This window comes from Quercus lobata, chromosome 4, assembly GCF_001633185.2.
Source record: "Quercus lobata isolate SW786 chromosome 4, ValleyOak3.0 Primary Assembly, whole genome shotgun sequence".
Taxonomy (NCBI): Eukaryota; Viridiplantae; Streptophyta; class Magnoliopsida; order Fagales; family Fagaceae; genus Quercus; species Quercus lobata.
Genome location: NC_044907.1, coordinates 12,850,962 through 12,873,420, shown reverse-complemented (window position 1 = coordinate 12,873,420; position 22,459 = coordinate 12,850,962). Strand labels below are relative to the sequence as shown.

The following is a 22,459-nucleotide window of genomic DNA, read 5'->3' as shown; positions in this document are numbered from 1 at the left end:
CAACTCTCAGAAAATATTTTGACTGCCTCACACAACTCTCACACCTTCAGCAACTTCTATCACAGAACCTCTCTCAACAACTCTCACAGAACATCATACAACTCTCATAAACTCTCATACATCAGCAGCAAAACATTGCTCCTCTCACTCTCATACAATCTCAGTAGTATATTTGCTCATCCTCATGTCAAGTAAGGGTCTCCTCCTCACTCTCTAGTTGGTTGTTTAGTGTATATAGCTGCTTTAAAAAGTGTTGCTTGCATTGAATTTGTCATGCCATTTCTTGATAAAATATTTGTTTGTATTAAATATTTATATTTGTTTCCTGATAAGATATTTGTTTGTATTAAATATGTATATTTGTTTCATAATATTAGCTTTGTTTTTTTTGAGTAACCGGCCTGGAAGCCCAGGCAGGGCTCCTTATGTATATTAGTTGGTTGTTTAAATATGTATATATATTTATATTTATATATTTATACAACTATATGTTTAAATATTTATATATATATATATATTTATATTTATATATTTATAGAAATATATTTATATATATTATATATTTATATAAATGCAAATATAAATATATATATATATATATATTATATAGATTTATATTTATATATTTATATATTTATATTTATACAACTATATAAATATAAATATATGTATATATTTATACAACTATATATTTATATTTATATATTTATACAACTATATATTTAAATATTTATATATTTATATAAATATATAAATAATAGACACATAAGGAAACAAAAAAGAAACAGGTTCAAAGAATTGTGCAACCTCCAACTTTTATGAAATTCCAACCATGAGAAAGACATTATTGAATACAGTAAAAGCTATGAAAATAATTGGGTCACCGGTCCAGTTGCACCTAATTAAGCAGCTAGCATTTTTCCATTTTCTGGATGACATATTAGCTGATCCGAAACAAATTTACTGTCATGACGGATTTTTTATTGTATGATTTTTATGACTACCATTGTCAAAATTTGAGTTTGTATATCACATCTAGTATATTTCACTGTATATTAATGCCTTGATTTTCAAATTAGATGATATGCCTAATTTGATTGATCATGATCATATTCACATTAGTGTTTTTATTTTCTTTTGTCTGATGAACCCTGCTCTATGTTATTTCATTAATAGTAGTGTAATAGGGTATGCCATTAATTTCCGTAGCACTGGAATGATGATATTTTTATTTATATTTTTGTTAGAGCTGAGTTTAAAATTTGTAATGGGGGTGAGTTTTGTTTTTAGTTTTTTTATTTGTTTGAGTACGAAATTATAATGATTGAGTGTGTTTGTATGTGATGTGGGGTGAGTATATGCAATTGTTACACTTTTAGATCCCTTGTAATTTTTGTATTTTGAGTAGATAGAAAATGTTTTGTAATTGATGTTAAATGAAAGAGATAAAATATGTCACTAACATAAATTTCCTTGGCTTGGCTCTCTAATAGGTTCACAATCTTTGAAGAATATTGATATAAATGTATACTTCGGTGGACCCCTTCACAATCCTGAAGGGATTGACGGATTTCCATTTAGAGGGGAGGGTATCGAATGCTACTACATGATGTTACGTCGTAAGTTGAAGACGTTGAATGATTTGAAGAGGAAAATAATAGACGAATTGAAATTGAATCCTGCTTGGTATGACATCAAGATTATTTATCGTTACCCACAAGAAGTCCTTCATAAACGAATAAATTATGGGTATATGGCGATCAAAGAAGATAAACATGAAAAAATGATGTTTAATAGGATCCAGAAAATGCCCCAAGTAAATGCTGCTGAGTTGTATGTAAGTTTAGAGGCGCTTGCAGATAACACTACTGAAGTGGTGCAACAAACAACTACGACTTTACAATTTACAGCCCTAGATGATGGATGCACTACAATGGGAGGGTATACGATGGGAGGGTATACAATAGAAGGGTATACGATGGGAGGTTATACGCTCCTATCTCAAGATCATGTTGCTAATACTAGTGAAACCCTCTATCCTCAAGAGACACATTTAGAGGAGGAAGACGAAGACGAAGACGAAGATCATGTTGCGAATGATGGTGAAAATGTTGAGGTTGTGGATGAGTACGAAGAGAGGATTGAGCAAGGCGACTTTGAGAACGATGTGAATGACCATGAAGTCGTTCCCAATTTTGAAGAGGAAAATATGGAGTACCATGATGAAGGTGATGCAAATGATGATATTGATGTCCAGCATAATAGAAATACGACCACTGGCTACAGACCTCCTGCTGAGTCATTCTACTCAAATACTTGGGAAGATATGGTTGATCTTTCACGTCTTCAGATACCATTTGTCTCTACTTGGAAAGATGGGATGCATTTTTCTAAAGGGTTGACTTTTGCAAATAAAGAGGCGGTGAAGCATGCATTGATAATATACGCAGCAAATGATAATAGAAATTTTATAATCCGGAGGTCGATCAAAACGAAATTGTGCGCCGCATGTGTTGACTACAACTGCAAGTGGTATGTTGGGGCATACATGAAGACTAAATTTAATGGTATGTGGATGGTCACGTCTTATGTGGGTCCACACACTTGTATACCCTTTGGCCTAAAAAAAGACGGTAGAATGATGGATTCGCATTTTGTTGCATCAGAAATTGTGGGAAAATTGCAAAAAAATCACACTGCACGTATTGATGAGCTATGGGAGATCATACGTACTAAGTATAATCATGAGCTTTCTTACTATAAAGTATGAGACGCAAAACAAAAGGCAATTGCTAAGATATTTGGGGATTGGGAGGAGTCTTACCAAAAGTTGCGAAAGTTGTTGTTGGCATACTTGGATGAGGACTCAGGTACCCAGTACAGTTATCACACCATACCTAGGCCATACGAAGGTACTGCGTTACTACGCTATGTATATTGGGCATTCGCTCCATGCATTGCTGCATTCCAATATTGTAGGCCAGTGATTAGTATTGACGGGACTCATCTGTATGGTAAATACAAGGGGGTATTGATGATTGCAATGGCAACCGATGCTAACTAAAAGGTTTTGCCTCTCGCCTTCGCTGTTGTGGACAAGGAGTCAGGGGCTAGTTGGGGGTGGTTTTTAAAGTGTCTCAGGACTTCCATAGAGCATGTCATACCTAATGATGGCATTTGTATTATTTCTGACCGACATAAAGGTATCAAATGTGCCATTTGAGAGTGGCCTAGACGTGAGGACGGAAGAGAAGAGGTATATCACCGATATTGCCTTCGACATGTTGCTAGCAACTTCAACAGACACTTTGATAACCCGATTCTAAAGGCATTGGCCTTGAAAGCTGGATATGCGAGTAATGAAGCTAAATTTAAGTCCATAATGCAAACCATTAAGGAGGCCGAGATTAATTTACTGAGGGGTGTAGACCCTACTGATACGCGGATTGAACGTTGTTGAGGTCTAAAAAAGGGTCATAGTGAAATAAGCCCAAAAAAAAAAGGAATAAGTCAAGCCCAAAAGAAAAATTCAAGCTAAGCCCAAAGTAGTAGATACAGGAGACCCATGAAAGAATAAAAGAAAAGCCCAGAGGATCCTGAAGCCCAGAAAAAAGAAGCATCCAAAAGAAAAAGAGGACCACGGCAAAGGATGAGAAGCAAAGATCCTCAGGAACCATCAATAGGCGCGGATCCCTTCAAGCACAAAGAAAAAAAAGGAAGACTGGGACAGCTCGATAGAAAAAGACAGAAGAAGAAAACAATAAACAAAAACAAAAAAGCGCGAGCGACCTCTCATGGCACAGACAGAAAAGGCCTCGGGGAACCAGGACAGGGAAGAAGAATGATAACAAACAACTTTCAAAATGACAGAACAGGATTCCGCCCAAATAGGAAAAAAAGGGAAAAAGTGGAAGACGCCAGAAATGGGGATGTCGAGAAGGGCATACCTCAGCACGTCCCAAAGAAGATGGCCAACCAGGAACTTTCAAAAGAATCAGAGTTGAAAGAAGGAAAGAATGAGAAAAAACGGAAAAGGGACTTACCGAGACGATGGGAACAGGACATGCTCTGTTTACAAAAGAGCAAAATAGGGGAACCAACGGTTCCCCGGGAAGACCAAAAAACTCCATTATAAAAGGAGAGGATGGGTTGTGAAGAAAGGGCAGCGAAAAAAGAAAGAAACGCAAGAAAGAAGAAATTCTCTAGGAAAAACTATCAGAAAATCTGTGCAGAAAGGAAAATACTAAGGGAAAAACAAATATTGCTTCCCGGTATCCTGTAAAAGCCACTATTGCACATACTCGGATTCAACGAGAATCAAACTTTGCAAGTTTTGAAGGCTGAAATAGCCATTCAAGACTGCAATTTTTGAGCTTGATTGAACCTTGTATCACGTCCTAGTGAGCTTTCTATAATCAAACAGATAATGTATTAAAGAAATATTGCTTCATATTTCCCAGGATCCCCACAACACTAATTTTTATCGCTTTGCTAATCCTGTTTCTTTCCTTCTGAATTTACCTTGTTAATTTTTGGCACTCTTCGATATCCTTGTTTGTCATTTTTCTTTATATTGTCAGGAGTATTCTCTGCATCTCACTTGATTCTTAAACAACTCGTTAGCTGCGGTGAGTCAAGGCCCGGTCCACCAAATCCTCCCTTTTCATTTAGGCCCGGGATCCTTGGGCCTGAGTGTCACGAAAAAGGCACTCTCACAAACATTATAAGCCATACACATATCTAGTGAGTGAGGATGTGGAGAAATGGACCCAGTCACATGATGGTGGAAGACATTACGGGGCAATGACAACCAATATCTCCGAGTGCTTTAATGGGGTACTTAAAGGTGCCCGCGGTTTGTCCATTGCTACAATGGTTCAGTTCACTTGGTGCAAACTTGTTGCATATTTCCACGATCGACATAAACAAATTACTTCTGATCTCTCTCGAGGTAAGCTGTGGAGTGATTATGCAATGGAGATCTATAGTAGAAATGAGCAGAAAATTGCAGGACACACTGTGAGGAATTTTAATCATGCAGAGGGTGTATATCAAGTGGTTACCCCGTACAATGACCATAGAGGTGGAGGGGGAAACCACAGTCATGAAGTGCGCATATTTGCTAGAACATGTGATTGCAGAAAGTGGCAAAACTTGAAGATCCCTTGTTCACATGCAATTAAAGTTCTTCAAGGTCTGCATCTCAATGCGACCAACTATATTGACCCATGTTACAGTTTGAACAATGCCATTCTCACATATTCACATAATTTTGTGGTACCAAAGTCAGAGTCATTGTGGAGGGACGTTTCCGGACCACGATGGGTGCCTGACCCACTGCTGTTGCGGGGCATAGGTCGTCCTGTGAAGTCAAGAATAAGGAATGAAATGGATGGGGTACGGCGAGAACGGGGAAGTCGGAGGGAAGATCCAGACTTGATGGAGACTCAACCGAGGCAACGATACGGAGTGTGTCATCAAGAGGGGCATAACCGTAGAAGTTGTCCCAATTCCTGTGGGGCATCGACAAGTGATAGTGCTATAAACTAGGCAAGTGCCCTCACTGTTTTTATATAGGCACAATTGCACTTTTAGTCCCTATGTTTTGAAGTTTTTCCATTTTAGTCCCTACATTTTATTTTTTCCATTTTTAGTCCCTAAAACCAATTTACGCTTTCCGTTTTAGTCCTTTCCGTCAGTCAACTAACGGAAATAGCTGAGGTGGCAGCCGGAACAATTAAAATATTATAAAAAATGCCACATCACCCTGACAAATCAGCATATATATTTTAAAAATTAATTTATTAATTTTAACTAAAAAAAAAAATTAAAAACGAATCATTTAAAAAAGAAATTAAATTAAAAAAAAAATTTTCTTTACAATATGTTCTTCCCAGCCATCATGAAGAACAAGTTTTTCCTCAAGGTTGTTGAGGAAATTAAAAAAATCAAGAACATGCCAACATGGGCACAGATCTACAAAATACAAAGACCTTCAAAGATTCAAAACACAAAGAACACAAACCCAAACCCAACCCTTAATCTCTAGCAAACCCAGAACATCAAATGAAAAATCAAATCCTCCATACAAACATCAAACCCAGAAACAAACCCATAAATTTCAAACCCAAATTCAAGAAACCTGTAAACAAACCCAGAAATTTTAAACCCATCGATCTATAAAGACCCACTGATCTGTGAGAGATTAGAGGTAAACCACCGCCGATCTCAGCCCCTCCACTATCACACACTCAGCCCCACCGTCCTTCACATCGACACAAGACACAGCCCCAACGTGTAGCTCCTTCGCGGGGATCGAGCACTTGGACTCAAGCGAGGTGTCGACGGCGTTGGCGAAGAGGAGGTGGAAGGAGTTAGAGAAGGTGGAGGCGGCAATGAGGGGTTTCTGCGTTGGGGTTGGTGTTGAGGGAGGGGATTCGGGAAGGTGGAGAAAATGTGGATTGAGGGGTTAGGGTTAGGGTTTGGGATTGGGGATTGAGGGAGTGGATTTCGAGAGAGGGGGTGTTAGAGTCGGAGTCGAAGAGAGAGAGGACGGCGAAGCAGTCGAGGGCGGAGAGTTGAGGGAGCTAGCGGACGGCGTCGATGTATTTGGTTTATGGGAATCTGTGGATTTGAGGTGGGTCTCGGAGAGCTGTGCTTGTGGCTGTGGTTGTGGTTGCCATTGTTGGAGTTCCATTCTCTCTAAACCACTGCCGGCCCCCTTCCTCTAGATCTGCTCCAAACCGCCGGCCTAATCTCATTCTCTCCCTCCCTCTCACTAAACTCTTTTTTTTGGGTAGAGCTCTCTCTAAACTCAGATCATGGTTTAAAAAGGTCTGATAATAAAAAAATAAAAAAATTCGTTTGATGCTTTTGAATAGCTCACTTAAAGAAAAGTAAATACACTTAAAACTAAAACGATCTAATGATAAATTTTTGTTTGGGTTGGTTGAGATGAGAGAATAGTTTGCTTGGTTTGATGATCTCTAAGGTGTTGAATTTGGGTTTTTTCTTCTTGTTTTCATTTATGTCTTAATGATCTGGGTTTGAGTTCTTAGGTTGCTGGGTTTGTGTTCTTGTGATGGATTTGAGTTCTTGGTTGTTGGGTTTGATTTGGGAAGAACATGAAGAACAAGTTGTAAAATGAAGAACAATCTGAAGAACATGAAGAACAATCTTAATTAAGGTGAATTTTGATTTTTAATTCTGTTTTTATTTTTTTTATTTAGTTAAAATTAATAAATTAATTTTTAAAATATATATGCTGATTTGTCAGGGTGATGTGGCATTTTTTATAATATTTTAATTGTTCCGGCTGCCACCTCAGCTATTTCTGTTGGTTGACTGACGGAAAGGACTAAAACGGAAAGCGTAAATTGGTTTTAGGGACTAAAAATGGAAAAAATAAAATGTAAGGACTAAAATGGAAAAACTTCAAAACATAGGGACTAAAAGTGCAATTGTGCCTTTTTATATAATATATTCAGAATTTCATTTTGTTATTGTTCTTTGCATTTGGAAACTAATGATCGTATTTTAATTTTTGGCAGGCAAGCGGAAACTCGATTTTGCTAAGTGACATTGTACGTGGGACTTGTGGTTATCTTCTGTATGGACAAGTGCTAGGTGACTATGTAGAGCCTGTTGTATCAGTATGGACAAGTGCTTGGTGACTATGTAGAGTATGTTGTATCAGTATGGTTTAGTATGGACAAGTGGTAGGCAAATATGGAGACTATGTTGTATTTATTAGTTGTTATTTTGGTTATTGTTGAATGTTGTTGTAATTGAACTATTTGTTGTCCATTGTACTTGTTACTATAGTTGCGTTGTGCAGCTTTTGCCTATAATGCCAGCAATTATATTACTTTGGCATTAGTAGCTACTACTTTGGCAAATTCAACCACAGGGCCCTCCTTTAAAGCGATGATAGCTAGTATTGAATGTTTTTTGTCCGTTAATAGGGAACCTATAATGGCCATGAATAGTAACTGTTTGAATCCAGTTGTTTGCATATGATGTACGAGCCATTGACCAGTATCATCTGCTTGTATCTACTTGTTTACCGCTGCTCATGTTATGTGTTCTGGATCTAGTTTACTGCTGCAGGGGAAGGGAAACCAATTATGGTTTACTGCTGCACGAGTAGGTGCCAAAAAAAAAAAAAAAAAACCCAGTGGAAATCGACTCTCTGATAGTCGATTTGCTTAAATATAAATCGACTCTCTGATAGTCGATTTCCTATGGAAATCGAGTATAAGATGGTCGACTTCCACTGGGGAATTTTTTTTTTTAATCCCAAGTTGGGAACTAATTTCAACAGGCAAGTGAAAAGGGGTATTTTTATAACTTATTGCTTTAAATAGAAACGTATAGATGTAAAAAGGAAACGAGAAATATAACAATGAACTCAACTTTTCTATTTTGTGCATAAAACTAACTACAATGCAGAAATTAAATTGCAACAGTCAAATTAAATGAATTAGGTTATTTGTCTCCATATATTGCAAGGAAAAAATAATGAAATTATAGACTAAAGAGAACCAGACCAAGTCTAAAAGCTCAAATTTGAAATTTTTTTACTTTATCACACAGGCTTTAATGTAAGACTTTGATAGACGGTATATTGTAACCATTAAAAAACAGGTACTAAGCATAAAAATAGAATTCAAACGCCACTCATCTCAACGAATCATGCTATATTATTCTATTCAAATATTTGCATTCATATTCACGATAAAATCACAAGGCTGGTACAGTTTAAGTGCCAAAAGAGAAAGAAAAAAGTTTGAGTAATGTTTTTTTACACATTAAAACATGTTATTTGAAACATAGTACCAAACACATTGACGTGTCTCTACGCCCCTTAGCATTCCAAGTGTCTCCCTAGTGGTGTAAGACATTGACGTGCCTAGAGAGACTGTCCTCACACATTCCATCGATGAGATTGAGCTATAATCCATCATTGATCCATTCTTCACCAAATTGACCCCAACATTTAGCTCTCCACAATCAGATTGATAGATCAACTCATTATTGAAGATAACAACAACAAGAATTGTATCATTCACAAACACATGAATATCTACCTCCAGCTAATGTCCCAACTGTACCTTTCACCTAGTTCCAATAATGTACATTAAAACCATTTTGGCCACAAAAATAATTTCATGAACTTTTCAACACTAGCTTGAAATGTCCAGTTAAAGGAATAAGGTATCATTTGAGTTACCTTTTTTGAACCTTACGCTTTCTCGTATAATGAGGAGGAGGCCTTGCATGTCCTTCGTCAGATGCCTCGGGCCCAGCGTTGTGTCCATGTTTGTGCCCCCCTGTCCCACAAGGAGGTGCCTTAGATATGCGTTTTGGCCGACCTTCTGCCGCTGCAGCTAACCCAACAGGCTGCTCAGGCTGAACATGGGGTGGGTCGATGGTTGAAGAAGGGCCAGTGGACGTACTGTGGGAAGGTGGGTCCTGTTGCAAGTCAGGAGGGGTTTGATCAATACCCAGGTCAAAGGATGGAATAGGTGACAGCTCAGGAAATGACCGTGGGGTGGGTGGACGAATGTCAGACCCAGGACAGGCATGTGGGGTGGGTGGAGGGATGGTGGGGCTAGGGGATGAATGTGGAGTGGATAAAGGGATGGTGGGGCTAGGGGATGAATGTGAGGTGGGTGAAGGGATGGTGGGGCTAAGGGATGGATGTGGGGTGGATGGAGAGGGATCGAGGGTAGGGACAACCTGAGGGGTAGCAACAAGCGGACGAGAGCAACGTCCGGCAGGAGCTGTGCTCATGCTTGGGCTCTTAGTAGTGCTTGGCCTCTGAGTAGGCGCTGCCGCAGGAGTAGTTGCCTCCTCGTTCGGGGCCTCAGGTTCCCGAGGTCGTACACGGCCAATCTCATGCACTGCCTCCAGCACATCAATAATGTCCTTGTAGTCCTCCGTGCCCACTGGGTGACGGCGCAACATACGGACATATCCTTCAATCTACACATGGAAAAACCAAGTATATTAATAATGCAATATCAAAATGAAGAAAGCCAATCAATAGTAAAATAAAGGTTGGTTCCAAATTGATACGGCAACTAATAATTGCAAATTATAGGGACACCAAGTGTTACATTGGACTAAATTGAAATTAGTTTTTGTATTAAAGATGTAGTTAGCAGATATCGTGTTCTCAAAAATGCAAATTAAAAATTCAAATGAGGAAAAAAATTAAAAATAATAAAAATGGAAAGAAGAATGTATACCATAACTCTAAAAGCTGAAATAGGAGATATGACCTTAGAGCATCCCAAATTAGATTTGTATATGAACAAAGTTCTCTATAAGGTAAATCAACAAGATTGTCTATAAGCAATCTTAAGCAGACAACAATTTAAAAGGGAGGTTTGATGTTAAGCAGACATTGGACCACATAAGAAGAGTTCTCTAAACAGTGGTAAACTAAGTAACAAGTACGGTAAGACGTAGAACACATGGAGAAGTTACCATTAGAATGAATCTAGCACCGGGGATATCGATGAACCTTCGAGTTACCCTTGTGAACCAATCGAAGTACTCGTGCTGTAGAGGCATATCACCAAGCACTGCTTGACAACGCCGTTGAAGGCGATGGCCCCACTCCGTGATATGCATAGCATGTCTCCGCATCCAATCAACACTGACCTTCCCCCTCAAATCAATGGCATGAAGCACCGTGTCCGTGTTAACATGGTGGGGAATTTCTTGGATCATCCCAAATTGCCGAACAACACGATCCGGTGTATGTATCTCTACTAGATGGAAACATACAAGCGGCACCATTGCCGTCCACACTGCCCTCCCTGCAACGCACCACGGCGGAAGGTTCTCGTATTCATCTTCATACGGCTGCCACACCACCTACAACAGCCCAAAAACAAATATGCAACACATTAGACAACTATCTTTCTATTTTAAAGTTCAGCAAATGTATATCTTGTTCTTGAACATGTTGAACAAAGCATTTTCATACCTGGTTTGGCAACATTAAAGCTATTTGCTCCCGATACCTGTCCCTGAAGACCTGGGCGGGTCTATTTTTCTTGTTTGGGACCCACACCCACCTACAATCAAGAACAATGGATCAATATCTACAACTTCCCAAGTAAGATAATATCATGATTAAAACTATAATGTAATCAGATATAACTACTAAGAGAATCTTATAGAAATTTACTCAATTAATAATATCACTAGAATAAAAAAGTCCTTATAAAAACAGAGCACATACAAGCCATATGACAATGACAAAATTAGAGTATATTAACGTAATCATATATATTGAAACTCTGTTTAACATTTTTAAATGTTGACATAAATGATTCGTACAACCCTTTTAAATAAAAATAAAAATTTATATTTTAAGTTACATGATTGTAGGCTTAGGTAATGATCACATATTGTAAATGAAGTTACTAAGGTACAGACTTACTTAAGGGACAGTGGACCACGCACTGGAGGACCATAAGCACCCACTGGTGGGCCACGCTCAACTGCCGGGCACAAATAGGGGAATCTGGCCCACACCCAATACTGGACCAACAATAAACACCCACCAATCTGACTGGCTTTCTTATCGCTTGCCCTGCATAACTCTCGGTACAACCATGCAAGGCAAGCACTTCCCCAACTATACCTTCCTGGGTTGCGAAGGTCTTCCAACTGCTGCACCCACATTAGATGCACCCTATCACCGGATTTGTCCATGAAGATTGTGTCCCCCAATAGCGCTAGGATGTAGCATCGTGCATACCTATGCACTTCATCGTCTTCAGCATTAGGCGGCAATGGATCGGCAACTTGCTCCAAAAGCCGTTTGATGAGAATCCTCTGGCCAGTAAGTTGCAGATGGTCTTGATTGGTAGGTCGAAAGCCAAGATACTCATGGCACACATTCTCCCATTCTTTTTGTGTGCTCCCTGTTATAGCGTCACCATCAACAGGAAGCCCAAGAAGAACCTCCACATCCTGTAATGTGATGGTGACCTCACCATGCGGCATGTGGAATGTGTGAGTCTCGGGCCGCCATCGCTCCACTAAGGCCGTTATTAGGCCATGATCAATCTCTCTACCCGGAGTCCTGAGAAGTCCCTCCAAACCAAGTGCCTTAATGATGTCAACGACTCGATCGTCCACCATTGGCTCTCGATTGGAGAACTCTTCACTACGGGTACGACATTTAAGGGACCCTGGATCCTGCACAAAACATAACGTTTGATTATATACATATGACAGCAAGTGCATGTACATTGTATGAATTAAATGCATGTACATTCGTTAAATCTTTAGTGGTGTGTTTTACCTGCCCATTCCAAATAGCTTCTGATCGATGGTTGGGCTGCAACGTCAACACTGACGTGTCAATGGGGCCAGGCTGCGCATGGTTAATCTGTCCAGCATTTGCAGCAGCCATACTGCACAAAAATGATTAGCAATTAGCACATACTAGACATTGTTGAAAACAAAAACAAAAACAACCTAAGAAATATTGTCAATAATAATACATAATGAAACAAGGTATGCATTTGATGTTACATCTAACTTTTTCTTTTATATAGGTTATTTGAACAAACCTCTTAACAAAACCACAAAATACAAATAATTATTACTTTCAGGCTGCATCCATCTAATAGGTCAAAAATAGAGCACAAAGGAACTTCTGGATTAATTTGCATCAATTAATAATTTTAGTAAATTGTGATAGCTCAGTAATCAATTAGTGCTTCGAAATTAAATAATTATAATAATACTGAGAATTATTTTCAAGATTTTCTGGAATGTAAATAATAATTACATGTTATTAATTCTAAGACATAACAATAACATATTACTTCATGTGGACAGTAGTTGATAAAATCTATTCAGGCAGTAAATTACGTCAACTATATCTAGCACTAGCAAGCATGCTGTTTGCTTTATCGGACTTACTATAGGGGCTGCAGCTGTTATACATGAGCTTTCCAAACACCATCAAACCCACCCCCCACTCTTCTTTCTATATCTTTTGGAATCAACAAACTTGAACAAAATGCGACCCCATTGAAATATATTTACAATATCAATCAAGTATTAGCCAGCTTCCACTTTTCAGTAGAACAACAAGATCTCATAAGCCAATCATATTTGTTACATGGGGAACAAGACACTGTGAAAGGAATTGATTATTTAAGATGCACACACAAACAAATATAGTAGCTTCTTTACATAGGCACTACGCACCTTCAAAGACATTTTTTGCCTAAAAAAAAAATGTTAACATGAAAATTTCAAATCCAAGAAATCTTCTCCAATTAGTATGCTAAACGGGAAACTCATGGAATTTGGTGATGGATGGATAGGTGGCTGAGTGCGAGGACAGGTAACCTCCAAAAGAAAGGAGATGAGTGATAGATCACCAAATTGTGTGAAAAAAATCCCAAAGAAAACGGACAAGATCAGTAAACTAGTTACAATCAGCAGAGAAAATGGATTCACTTCTAAAGCTTACAGCAGGTTGTAATATCAGTGTAGGATATTCATTGCCTATCCAAATAGTTGGAGTAAGCCATGCCCTTCTGGTTTAAAAGATATGGTACAGTATTGGTTTCATCTTGATTATACAACAGTGCGACTGCCAAGTCTCAAGTGTTCAATAACACTACCAGAATAGACATGGTCAGTTACGACGAGGATGCATGAGTGATAGATCAACCTCCACTTAAGTCATTTTTGTGTGTTTGTTAAGCAATAACCATGTATTTTTGAAGAGACCTAAAGCTTGATAAAAATGGATGGTCTGTTGCATCTAATTTTCTAATTGCAGCATTTTTCTATTTTGATATGATAATAATATTTTTTCCTCATTACATTTTTAACGAGTCTACATATAGGTTTTTCTTTTATAAGTCAATTGAGATTGAAATAAATGACCTTATGTTAATGTACGCTTTAATTCCTGTACATTATGGGTTCTAGTTATGCATCTAATTCACTAACAAACTCTATGTATTAGAAGTAAAATCATGCTGCTATGTATTTCATTTGTAAGCTAATCTGATGTAACTCACCTAGTTGGTGCTTTTTTTTTTCTTTGCCACAGACCCAAATTATACTTCTTTCCATGATGAGGAATGGGGGGTTCCAGTTTATGATGATGGGAAACTGTTTGAGCTACTTGTCTTTTCACAAGCATTAGCAGAATTAAGCTGGCCAACAATTCTTAACAAGAGAGACACATTCAGGTTTTTGTTTCTGCTCCCTCTATTTACTAAAGCATCAAACAGGGGGGGAAAAAGCTACATACAAATAATTTGATGTTTGTTTGTTGATTTATTTGGCAGGAAACTTTTTGAGAATTTTGACCCATCAACCATCGCACAGTTTACTGAGAAGAAGTTGATGTCCCTGAAAGTAAATGGCAGCCTATTGCTATCTGAACCAAAGCTCCGTGCAGTTGTAGAAAATGCTAAACAAATGCTTAAGGTAAATCAGGTCAAGAAAAATGGGTTTTACCAAGCAATGATTATGCATTTGATGTCCCACCCACCTCAAATTTTTACTTGATCGATTTTGGATTAAGACAGGTAACCTCCAAAAGAAAGGAGATGAGAGGAAAGAGACCAAAAGGAACAAGTTGATTTGTATTGCTTGATTACAATTCTCAAAGGAGCAGTGCCTTATATGCAGGCCACTCTAACTAAATTACAAGACTAACTAATCTCTAACAAGAGTAACTAACTAATCTCTACCAAGAGTAACTGACTATAACTCCCTGACTGCCATCTAACTACTTTCTATTGCAATACATACAGCACATAATAGTACTAATTGAACTACCAATACAATCTAATGCAATACACTAACGCCACAATATCACTAAAGTGCCAATTACACAGCAGTTACAGTTACAGAACCACCTTGTTCTCCCACCAATTAGCTAATACCCATGTTCCCAAAGTAAGTTATCATCAACAACTTCATCACAATAATATACTCAAACAAAAATAAATTAAAAATACTGATGTTATCTAAAATGGGTCTTCGAAATTTGTCTTAATTCGAACATAAAATTCGAATCTAAAAAAGTAAGTGAGAAATGGCATACTTGAAAAATGGGAAGGAATTGAAGCAAAAATCTGGGAATGAAGAAGAATGCTTCTTATAGAAAAAAAAAAAAAAAAAAAAAAAAAAAAAAAAAACAAAAAAAAAACAAAACGAATTGATTACATTGCAAAATGCATAAAGGGACTCACCTTTTTTTCTTCTTTTTCTTTCAGATACCACGTAGACTGGAGACTGAGCAGAGAGCGAGTGAGAGAGTAGAGAGGGTGACAGGGACGTGTGACAGTGGGTCGGTGAGCGAGAGAGTGAGAGGGTGACTGAGACTGGGTCGGTGAGGCTGAGAGGGTGAGTGGGTTGGCGCCGGCGTCGGCGACGGTGACGCTGAGAGAGTGAGAGAAGGAGAGGGTCGGTGAGGCTGAGACTGAGAGAGGGGTTTGAGAGAGTGAGAGGTCAGACCGATGAGGCTGAGAGGGTCAGTGGGTGAGTGGGTCGGCGTCGGCGACGGTGACGGTGACGGTGACGCTGAGAGAGTGAGAGAAGGAGAGGGTGAGTGAGAGTGGGTCGGAGACTGAGAGAGGGGTTTGACTGATGAGGGAGAGTGAGATTGGAGAGAGTGTTAAATTCAAAAAATTCCTATTAGAAATTGAGTTTCTGAGACTCGATTTCCATGTGTACTCCACGTGGAAATCGAGTCTTAGACACTTGATTTCCACGTGTACTCGAGCGTGTTTTTTGCCATGTCAAAGCACGTAAACCGAGCCTTAAAGGCTTGATTTAGAGGCCCTAAATCGAGCCTCTAAGGCTCGAGTTGTTACTAATGCAAATTGTTTCCAAACCGGGCCAACTAACTGAATAGTTTGTTTTTTAATGCTAGTTACCCATTTTCTCCGAAGTATGGTGCAAGAAGAGAACTTGGTTAGTGTGTCAGGTTGGAGTGGAGAACATAGTCTGTAATTTAATCTAGTTTGAATAGTTAAACAATGGGATGCTATTTCATCTCATCGTCAAATGAGTAGCTCACTGTAATGCTACATTCTAATTTAATCTAGTTGGAACTTTACTCTACTCCCCCTCCTTTCAAACTGGCTATTAAAGTGTATTGAGATTTGGTTGTCCGAGAGGCTTTTTTTTCTCTGTTCAATACCAATGGATAAGTGTGTTTAACTTTAACCCCCAACATGCAAAAGAAATAAATAAATCTATTTTACATCACCAAAAACTACTTTAGTTATTTTAACTACCTAATTTTTGACAAATCTTTTTTTTTTTATAGGTAACTTTTTAAACACACCCGACATCTTTTTTTTTTTTTTTTTTTTTTTTTTTTATACTGCTAATTAAAATAATATTTTTTTTCCTACCCAATTCCAAAACCCAGCAGCAAGTCAGCAACTTCTATCCATTAAATTAAAAATAATAAAAATAAAAACACCAATCCCAATAGCAACCACCCTTACTAAAGAACATTCACATTGAGTATTGTATATGCTATATGATAGTAATATTTAGCATCAGTACCTTAAAACCCCCCATTACCTGGTCTTGCAAAGTCTTGCAATTGCAAAAAAATTTGCAATTGTGCTACAGTGCCATCATATTTTTATGATGGCACTGTAGCAACTTGTATACATTTTTGTATTGTTTTTTTTTTCTCCCCTAGTGATGGTGGGTGGGAATTTTAATTTTTTTTTATGAAGAGGAAGAGAGAAAGAGTTGGTGAAATTAATATTCTAATGAATAGATGAGATAAATAAGAAATGGGAAGTTGGGTGTATTGTAAAATGGTATGGTGTAATTAATAAAGTAATTTTTTAGATGGTAAAATAGAATAATTCGAAAATTCCAAACGTGAATAAAACCTAACCACCGCTCAAATACCTAGAATTTTTAAGTTTTAACACAAAATCCAACAATCATAGCCACTACACCACAAAGCCCAACAACCATCCAAAAAAACACTCAACAACCCACACAAATGGCCAGTGCCACCACTCTCAGACCCAACAACCTTCCACAAAACCCATCAATCACAGCCAAATCAATTTGCAAACTCACACCCAACTTTCCAATTGATTTGCAAACCAACACCCACCACAGCGCCACCTCCACAATCTCCCCAGTCACGTCATTGGAACCCCTTAGCCTTGCATGCTGCAGAGTCCTATTTCCTCCATTGCTAGCCGAAAATATTTTTGTGGATGAGAGAGAGAGAGTGAGGGGAATAAAGTAAGAGGGGAAATGATTTGCATATTGTACAGTAGACATTTATTTTTAGATGTTACTATATCATTTTGTAAAAACTTAGCACATTGATGAAGTACCTGATGTGTTGAGGGTGATTTTGTGTGATTCTATGTATTTGGTACTTTATTTTACACAAACAAAATCTAAGACAACCGCTTTTGTCCACTGCATTGAAGAAGGAAGAAATACTCTCATCCGAAAAGAGGTAGTAGCATTAGGCAGGGTACTCGAATTACTGGCAAAGGAGCATCCACATCTGTGTGAATATGAAGCACATTTTCAAGCGTAGGATAAGGGAGCTTACTCTTCCAAGCTATTATAATGGATTAGGAAAACCACATCATTAAACATGGCAGGTTCCTTTCAAGAAGAACTTACTACTGCAGCAACTTGATTAACTGAGACACACATCCTAAGAGTTTCTGAAGCACTTGCATTTTCACTCACACAAAAATCACACCACATATGGCCATTGTCCCAAGATACTTGACATTAAGTCTAGTACATTAAACCAGATCTTTAACTTGAGATTAATGCACAAAACATCGTGGACAATATAGTATCAAAATGAGAGAATCAAATTTAGGCTTAAGTTAGTCTAACATCTCAAATAAAAGTTAAACTTCCTATAAGATCCAACCACTCTGATCTGGAATCCAATTTCAGCATCAAGATGTCAATAAAGTGAGATATGGCAGCTCATGTACACAACAGAAAACAATCAAACTAGTCCAAACAGAAGCTTTTGTAAGTAACAAGTGAAAACTCAGTAGTATCTACGAAAACAAACTCAATACTTAAAAAAAAAAAGATAGCTCCAGCATTTCAAATCTGCTGTGTTCAGCAACGCTTAAGCATAATAAAAGCAATGTAAAAGCCTACATATGTGTCTATACTATGTTCATAATCCCAACATATCAAGATTCTTCATCTCAAACTGAGTAAATAAAAAGCAGTTTAATAGCAGTACACATATGTCTATCCAATTCTCATCATCTTTTCTTAAAACCATATTTCTTACGTTCATAGAATAAGTCAGTTTTGGCACTCCCTAAATTGACAATTTTTGGACATCCATCCCTATCTTTCTCTTGTTGTGTACACTCTTTGCAATAGTAGGCATCAGAAATTCCCACTCCTCCACAAATAACACAGCGACCTTGAAAGGATCCGTAGTTGCATTCATCACAAACTCGAACAAGCGTGCAAGGGCGCACATAGGAATCACATATTACACACTTCCCATCACATTTCTCACAAAGTCGTCCAATAGCAATTCCTGGCTGCTTCCGGCACATAATCAAATCTGGATGATGCTTGGCCATGCTTTCCAATACACGATCTTAGTTTCTGAACAAGAATAAGTAAAGAGTGTTAAAATCCATGCACGGCATATTTAACCAAGATATTTCATCAGAAAGACAGAAAAATCTCAAGTGCAAACATAAAAGAAAACCTATAAAAATTAATTTAGGGGAAAATTGTAGCTAGAAATTATGATGTCATTAGTAGATATCGAACCTAAACCATGATAAGTTGCAATGTCCACACCAATCTATAATTTTTTTGTAATAAACGCCCTAAGTTGAGATTAATTTGCAATGTGCATTGTACACCCACATTTTAAATTAGTGAGATAGGGCAGGATGGATCTACAAATTACCGTGCACTAATCAGTTAATTTTGACAGACTACAGCACCCATCACCCAATCTGCCCCATAATCCCGTAAGCAACAAAACCTTTCCCTAAAACTTATAGGTGAAGTTTAAAATCGAGCGACATGTCAAAGCTCTTTTACTTTCCTTTTTTTTTTCTTAATCAGTATGTCATAGAATCAAATACAATTAAGCAAGTTGCATGTTCCTTATCCTACTGCACGGGCATAAAACCAACAAAGTCCAAAAGCAAACGGGAAATAGAAGATGAATATGGCAGATTCAAATTGGTGAAAAAAAATGGTGTCAAGATAAACTACAAATATTTCCTGATAAATAACTGTGCATGGGCAACAAGAGAACGAAACTATTGCAGTTAAACACAATTTCAAACATTAGTACAGAATGGACAAATTCTACAATTATAAAAAATTGGCAGAAAAATTAAATTAAACACACAAGCATGCTTATATTCATGTTCATGCGTGACTCAGGTTTTCAGCCAAATTCAAGAATGGCAGAAAATATCCTCTTCTGGTTATGCATCAATCATTCCGCTTCCAAAACTAGGCAAGCTACCAAATCAGGTAAGCTAGAAAAATCAGGTCAGAAACTAGTTAGAAATGCAATAAGTTTCCTTTTTTTTTGGATAAGTAAACTTCAGGTAAAATCTGTTTCCACATACACAATACACACACTTACCAACCGGTCAAAGTTTTTCCAATCCCAAGCAAAATTAAGGGTTATGTATCATCACAATACAGCAATAACTGCTTAAAACAATCACCATGGTCCAAGAGCCAAGTCCTATGGCTATGAAACCCACATGTGACACAGAGGATTAGGCTATTCTTCTTGTTCACCCCAAGTCCATATGACATATAATGGGTACCATACTCAAAATATCAATTGTAAACCACTTGAATTTTGGGCCACTAATGAAAACCAGGATGTTATCAGGTCCACAGGTTCCAAGCAATGTATAAAATCAAAAGACCCACTCCAAAACTAATTAAACAAGAGTAATAAGTCCATTTAATTAAATTTGCTTCCAAATATTTAACCTAAACAATCATACCACCCACCCTCGTCAGTTAAATGGTACCTCCCCATGCATGAAGTGCTTGGGGGATCAGTGGGGAATAGGTTCAAGCTGCAAGGTCAGCAGCACATATTAATGTATATATTTCTAACAGCCTAAAAATTTAACCCAAACAATCATGTTTCTTAGTCATCAAAAGGCCAAGTCACATCAACAGCATATCCTCATTCTGCTTATAGAAGAAATCCATATCCCAAGTAAAAATCAGAAAGACACAACTTAAGGACACATGAAAAGCAAGATGCAGCTTAGTGACACATTGGTTATCATCATATAATTTCTGACAGTTCATAAAAGTATAGAACTCCATAAATTATTATTATTATTGTATCAGATTAAAAGAGCCCTAAAAACCTTCCTTGTTCTACAAGAAGTATTTGCACCACTAGTTTACCTATCAGAAAATATATATATATATATATATATATAGGCCTCCTAATAATCACTTCGAGGTTAGTACTAATGAGAATTTTAGAATTTTACACAACAATAAAGAAACCTATACCACATCCACATCTTTATATAGGGCTCAAAACCAAATTCATAAGGAAACCATAACCCAAAAAAGGAAATAAGGTTAGGACTAATGAGACTCCTATAACATTTTCTCACTGCTAAACCAAATCAAATAGGAAAAAGTACAAGTATTTTTCATTAGTAATTTACACAAGCACAAGGTGGATCTTGAACTCACAACCTCACCCTCCACCTTGCTCTTGCAGACCAAGAAGTGCCATTTGAGCCAAATCTCATTGGCCCAAAAAATCACGCCAATGGTATCCATTTCCCATTCCAAAAAATGCTAAAATCAATGCAGCCTAAAACCTCATATTGTAGCTCCAGAATAACCCACCCACAACCATTTTTTTATCTTTAGACTTTCTTTGGGGAATTTCACCAAACACTTAAGCGTCACTTTCCCTATGCTATTACTTCGAAACAAATTTGATAACTTTCATAACCCATCTAGAACCCAGACAAAAAAGAATCAAACTTTAAAGAGAACATTGAAAATAAAGAGTGTACTAATGGTGAAGGCATCGAAATATTGAACAAAAATGGATGTGTGGGTGAGCCACTAATCACTATCACAGAAGCAAATGCAAAATCCCAAATCCGAGAAGAAAGAGAGGAGGTACTGTAGTACATACCAGGAGGATTGATCGATCTCTTTTAAGGTTTTATGATTTTCTCAGCCTCTGGACTCTGTGGTCTGCTGTTTAGTTGTTACTTGTTAAACCGAACAACAACTGTCCTTCTTATATTTTTTTAGGGAACTTTATTTATTTATTTATTTTTTTGGATAAAATAATTTTTTTATAAATAATATTGTTAGCAAAAAAAAAAATTATTACAAATATATAACATGAATATAATTTGTTGTGTCACTCAATACAATTACATTATTGAAATTAATTATTAAAAAAATTAAATTATTGTACTTTGAAGAACTATATCTAGATTTTACTATGCTATCATGGACATTGGTTCAATTTCATAAGTAATTTTAATGCATATTTATTAGGGACTTAACTAGATATGAGTTTCTACATTTGTTTTTATGAAGTAAAAATATTACTGATTTTCTCGGTCTCTTATTTTCATATAAAGAATAAGATTTGAATCTCATTTACATTAAAAATGAATCCATTAAGGTCTTTCCTTGATAGTGAATAGTAAATAGCAATCATTGTATATTCAAATTAACTCAATTAATAAAATATTTTATCATCAAATAAGAGAGACTTGATATTCAAGCTCTACTTACAACACCAAAATTAATTAGTGTTTTAGCTTAATGATTAAAAAAATCATTATGACGTGGACTTCAAAACTGAAAATTCATTTTATATATAAATTTTATTAAAAAATTTAAAAATTAAAAAAGAAGAAGAAGAATAAGAAAGAGGTGGAATCATCATGCAATAGACACCGTACATTTCAAATCATATAAGATGAAAATATACTAAGATTTGGATTTACTTTTATTTTAATAAGTAAATTTTGAAAAGTTTATTTTCAATTTTTAAAAAATTTGTAAACATATCAAATAGTCATTTGGGTTAAATTCTAATTCAGTAGTTGAAAATTTTAATTGAAAAAAAAAAATTAATATTTTTTTTGAAAAAAAAATGTAAACATTCCAAGTTATCTTTTGAAATTGAATAGTTATTACTTATTTTTAAACATTCCAAGTTATCTTTTGAAATTGAATAGTTATTACTTATTTTTACTTTAAAAAAAATGTACACATACCAAGTTATTTCTTGAAATTGAAATCTTCCAACTCAAAACACGTAATTTTTCCCTAACATTATACTCAATCTATTCCTAATGTCACTTTTACTACTTTCAAAATACTGTTAAAAAAAAATGGACAATCCAAATAT

General features: G+C 36.8%; 2 protein-coding genes across 2 annotated transcripts in view; both read right to left on the bottom strand.

Annotated features, from left to right (window-relative positions):
- The window catches only part of LOC115986483 (PHD finger-like domain-containing protein 5B), a 29,986-nt gene extending 8,683 nt beyond the window's left edge, over positions 1-21,303 (bottom strand). The window contains exon 1 of the mRNA XM_031109557.1: positions 21,221-21,303. The gene's annotated coding sequence lies outside the window, so the exon portion shown is untranslated. The remainder of the gene's footprint in view (positions 1-21,220) is intronic.
- LOC115986484 (PHD finger-like domain-containing protein 5B) lies at positions 18,111-21,284 on the bottom strand. The gene is made up of 2 exons (XM_031109561.1): positions 21,221-21,284; positions 18,111-18,660 (listed from the first exon to the last, which is right to left on the bottom strand). The coding sequence occupies exon 2, from the start codon at positions 18,633-18,635 to the stop codon at positions 18,303-18,305; it is 333 nt and encodes a 110-aa protein (XP_030965421.1). The 5' UTR covers positions 18,636-18,660; positions 21,221-21,284; the 3' UTR covers positions 18,111-18,302.
- Positions 21,304-22,459: the final 1,156 nt, after the last annotated feature.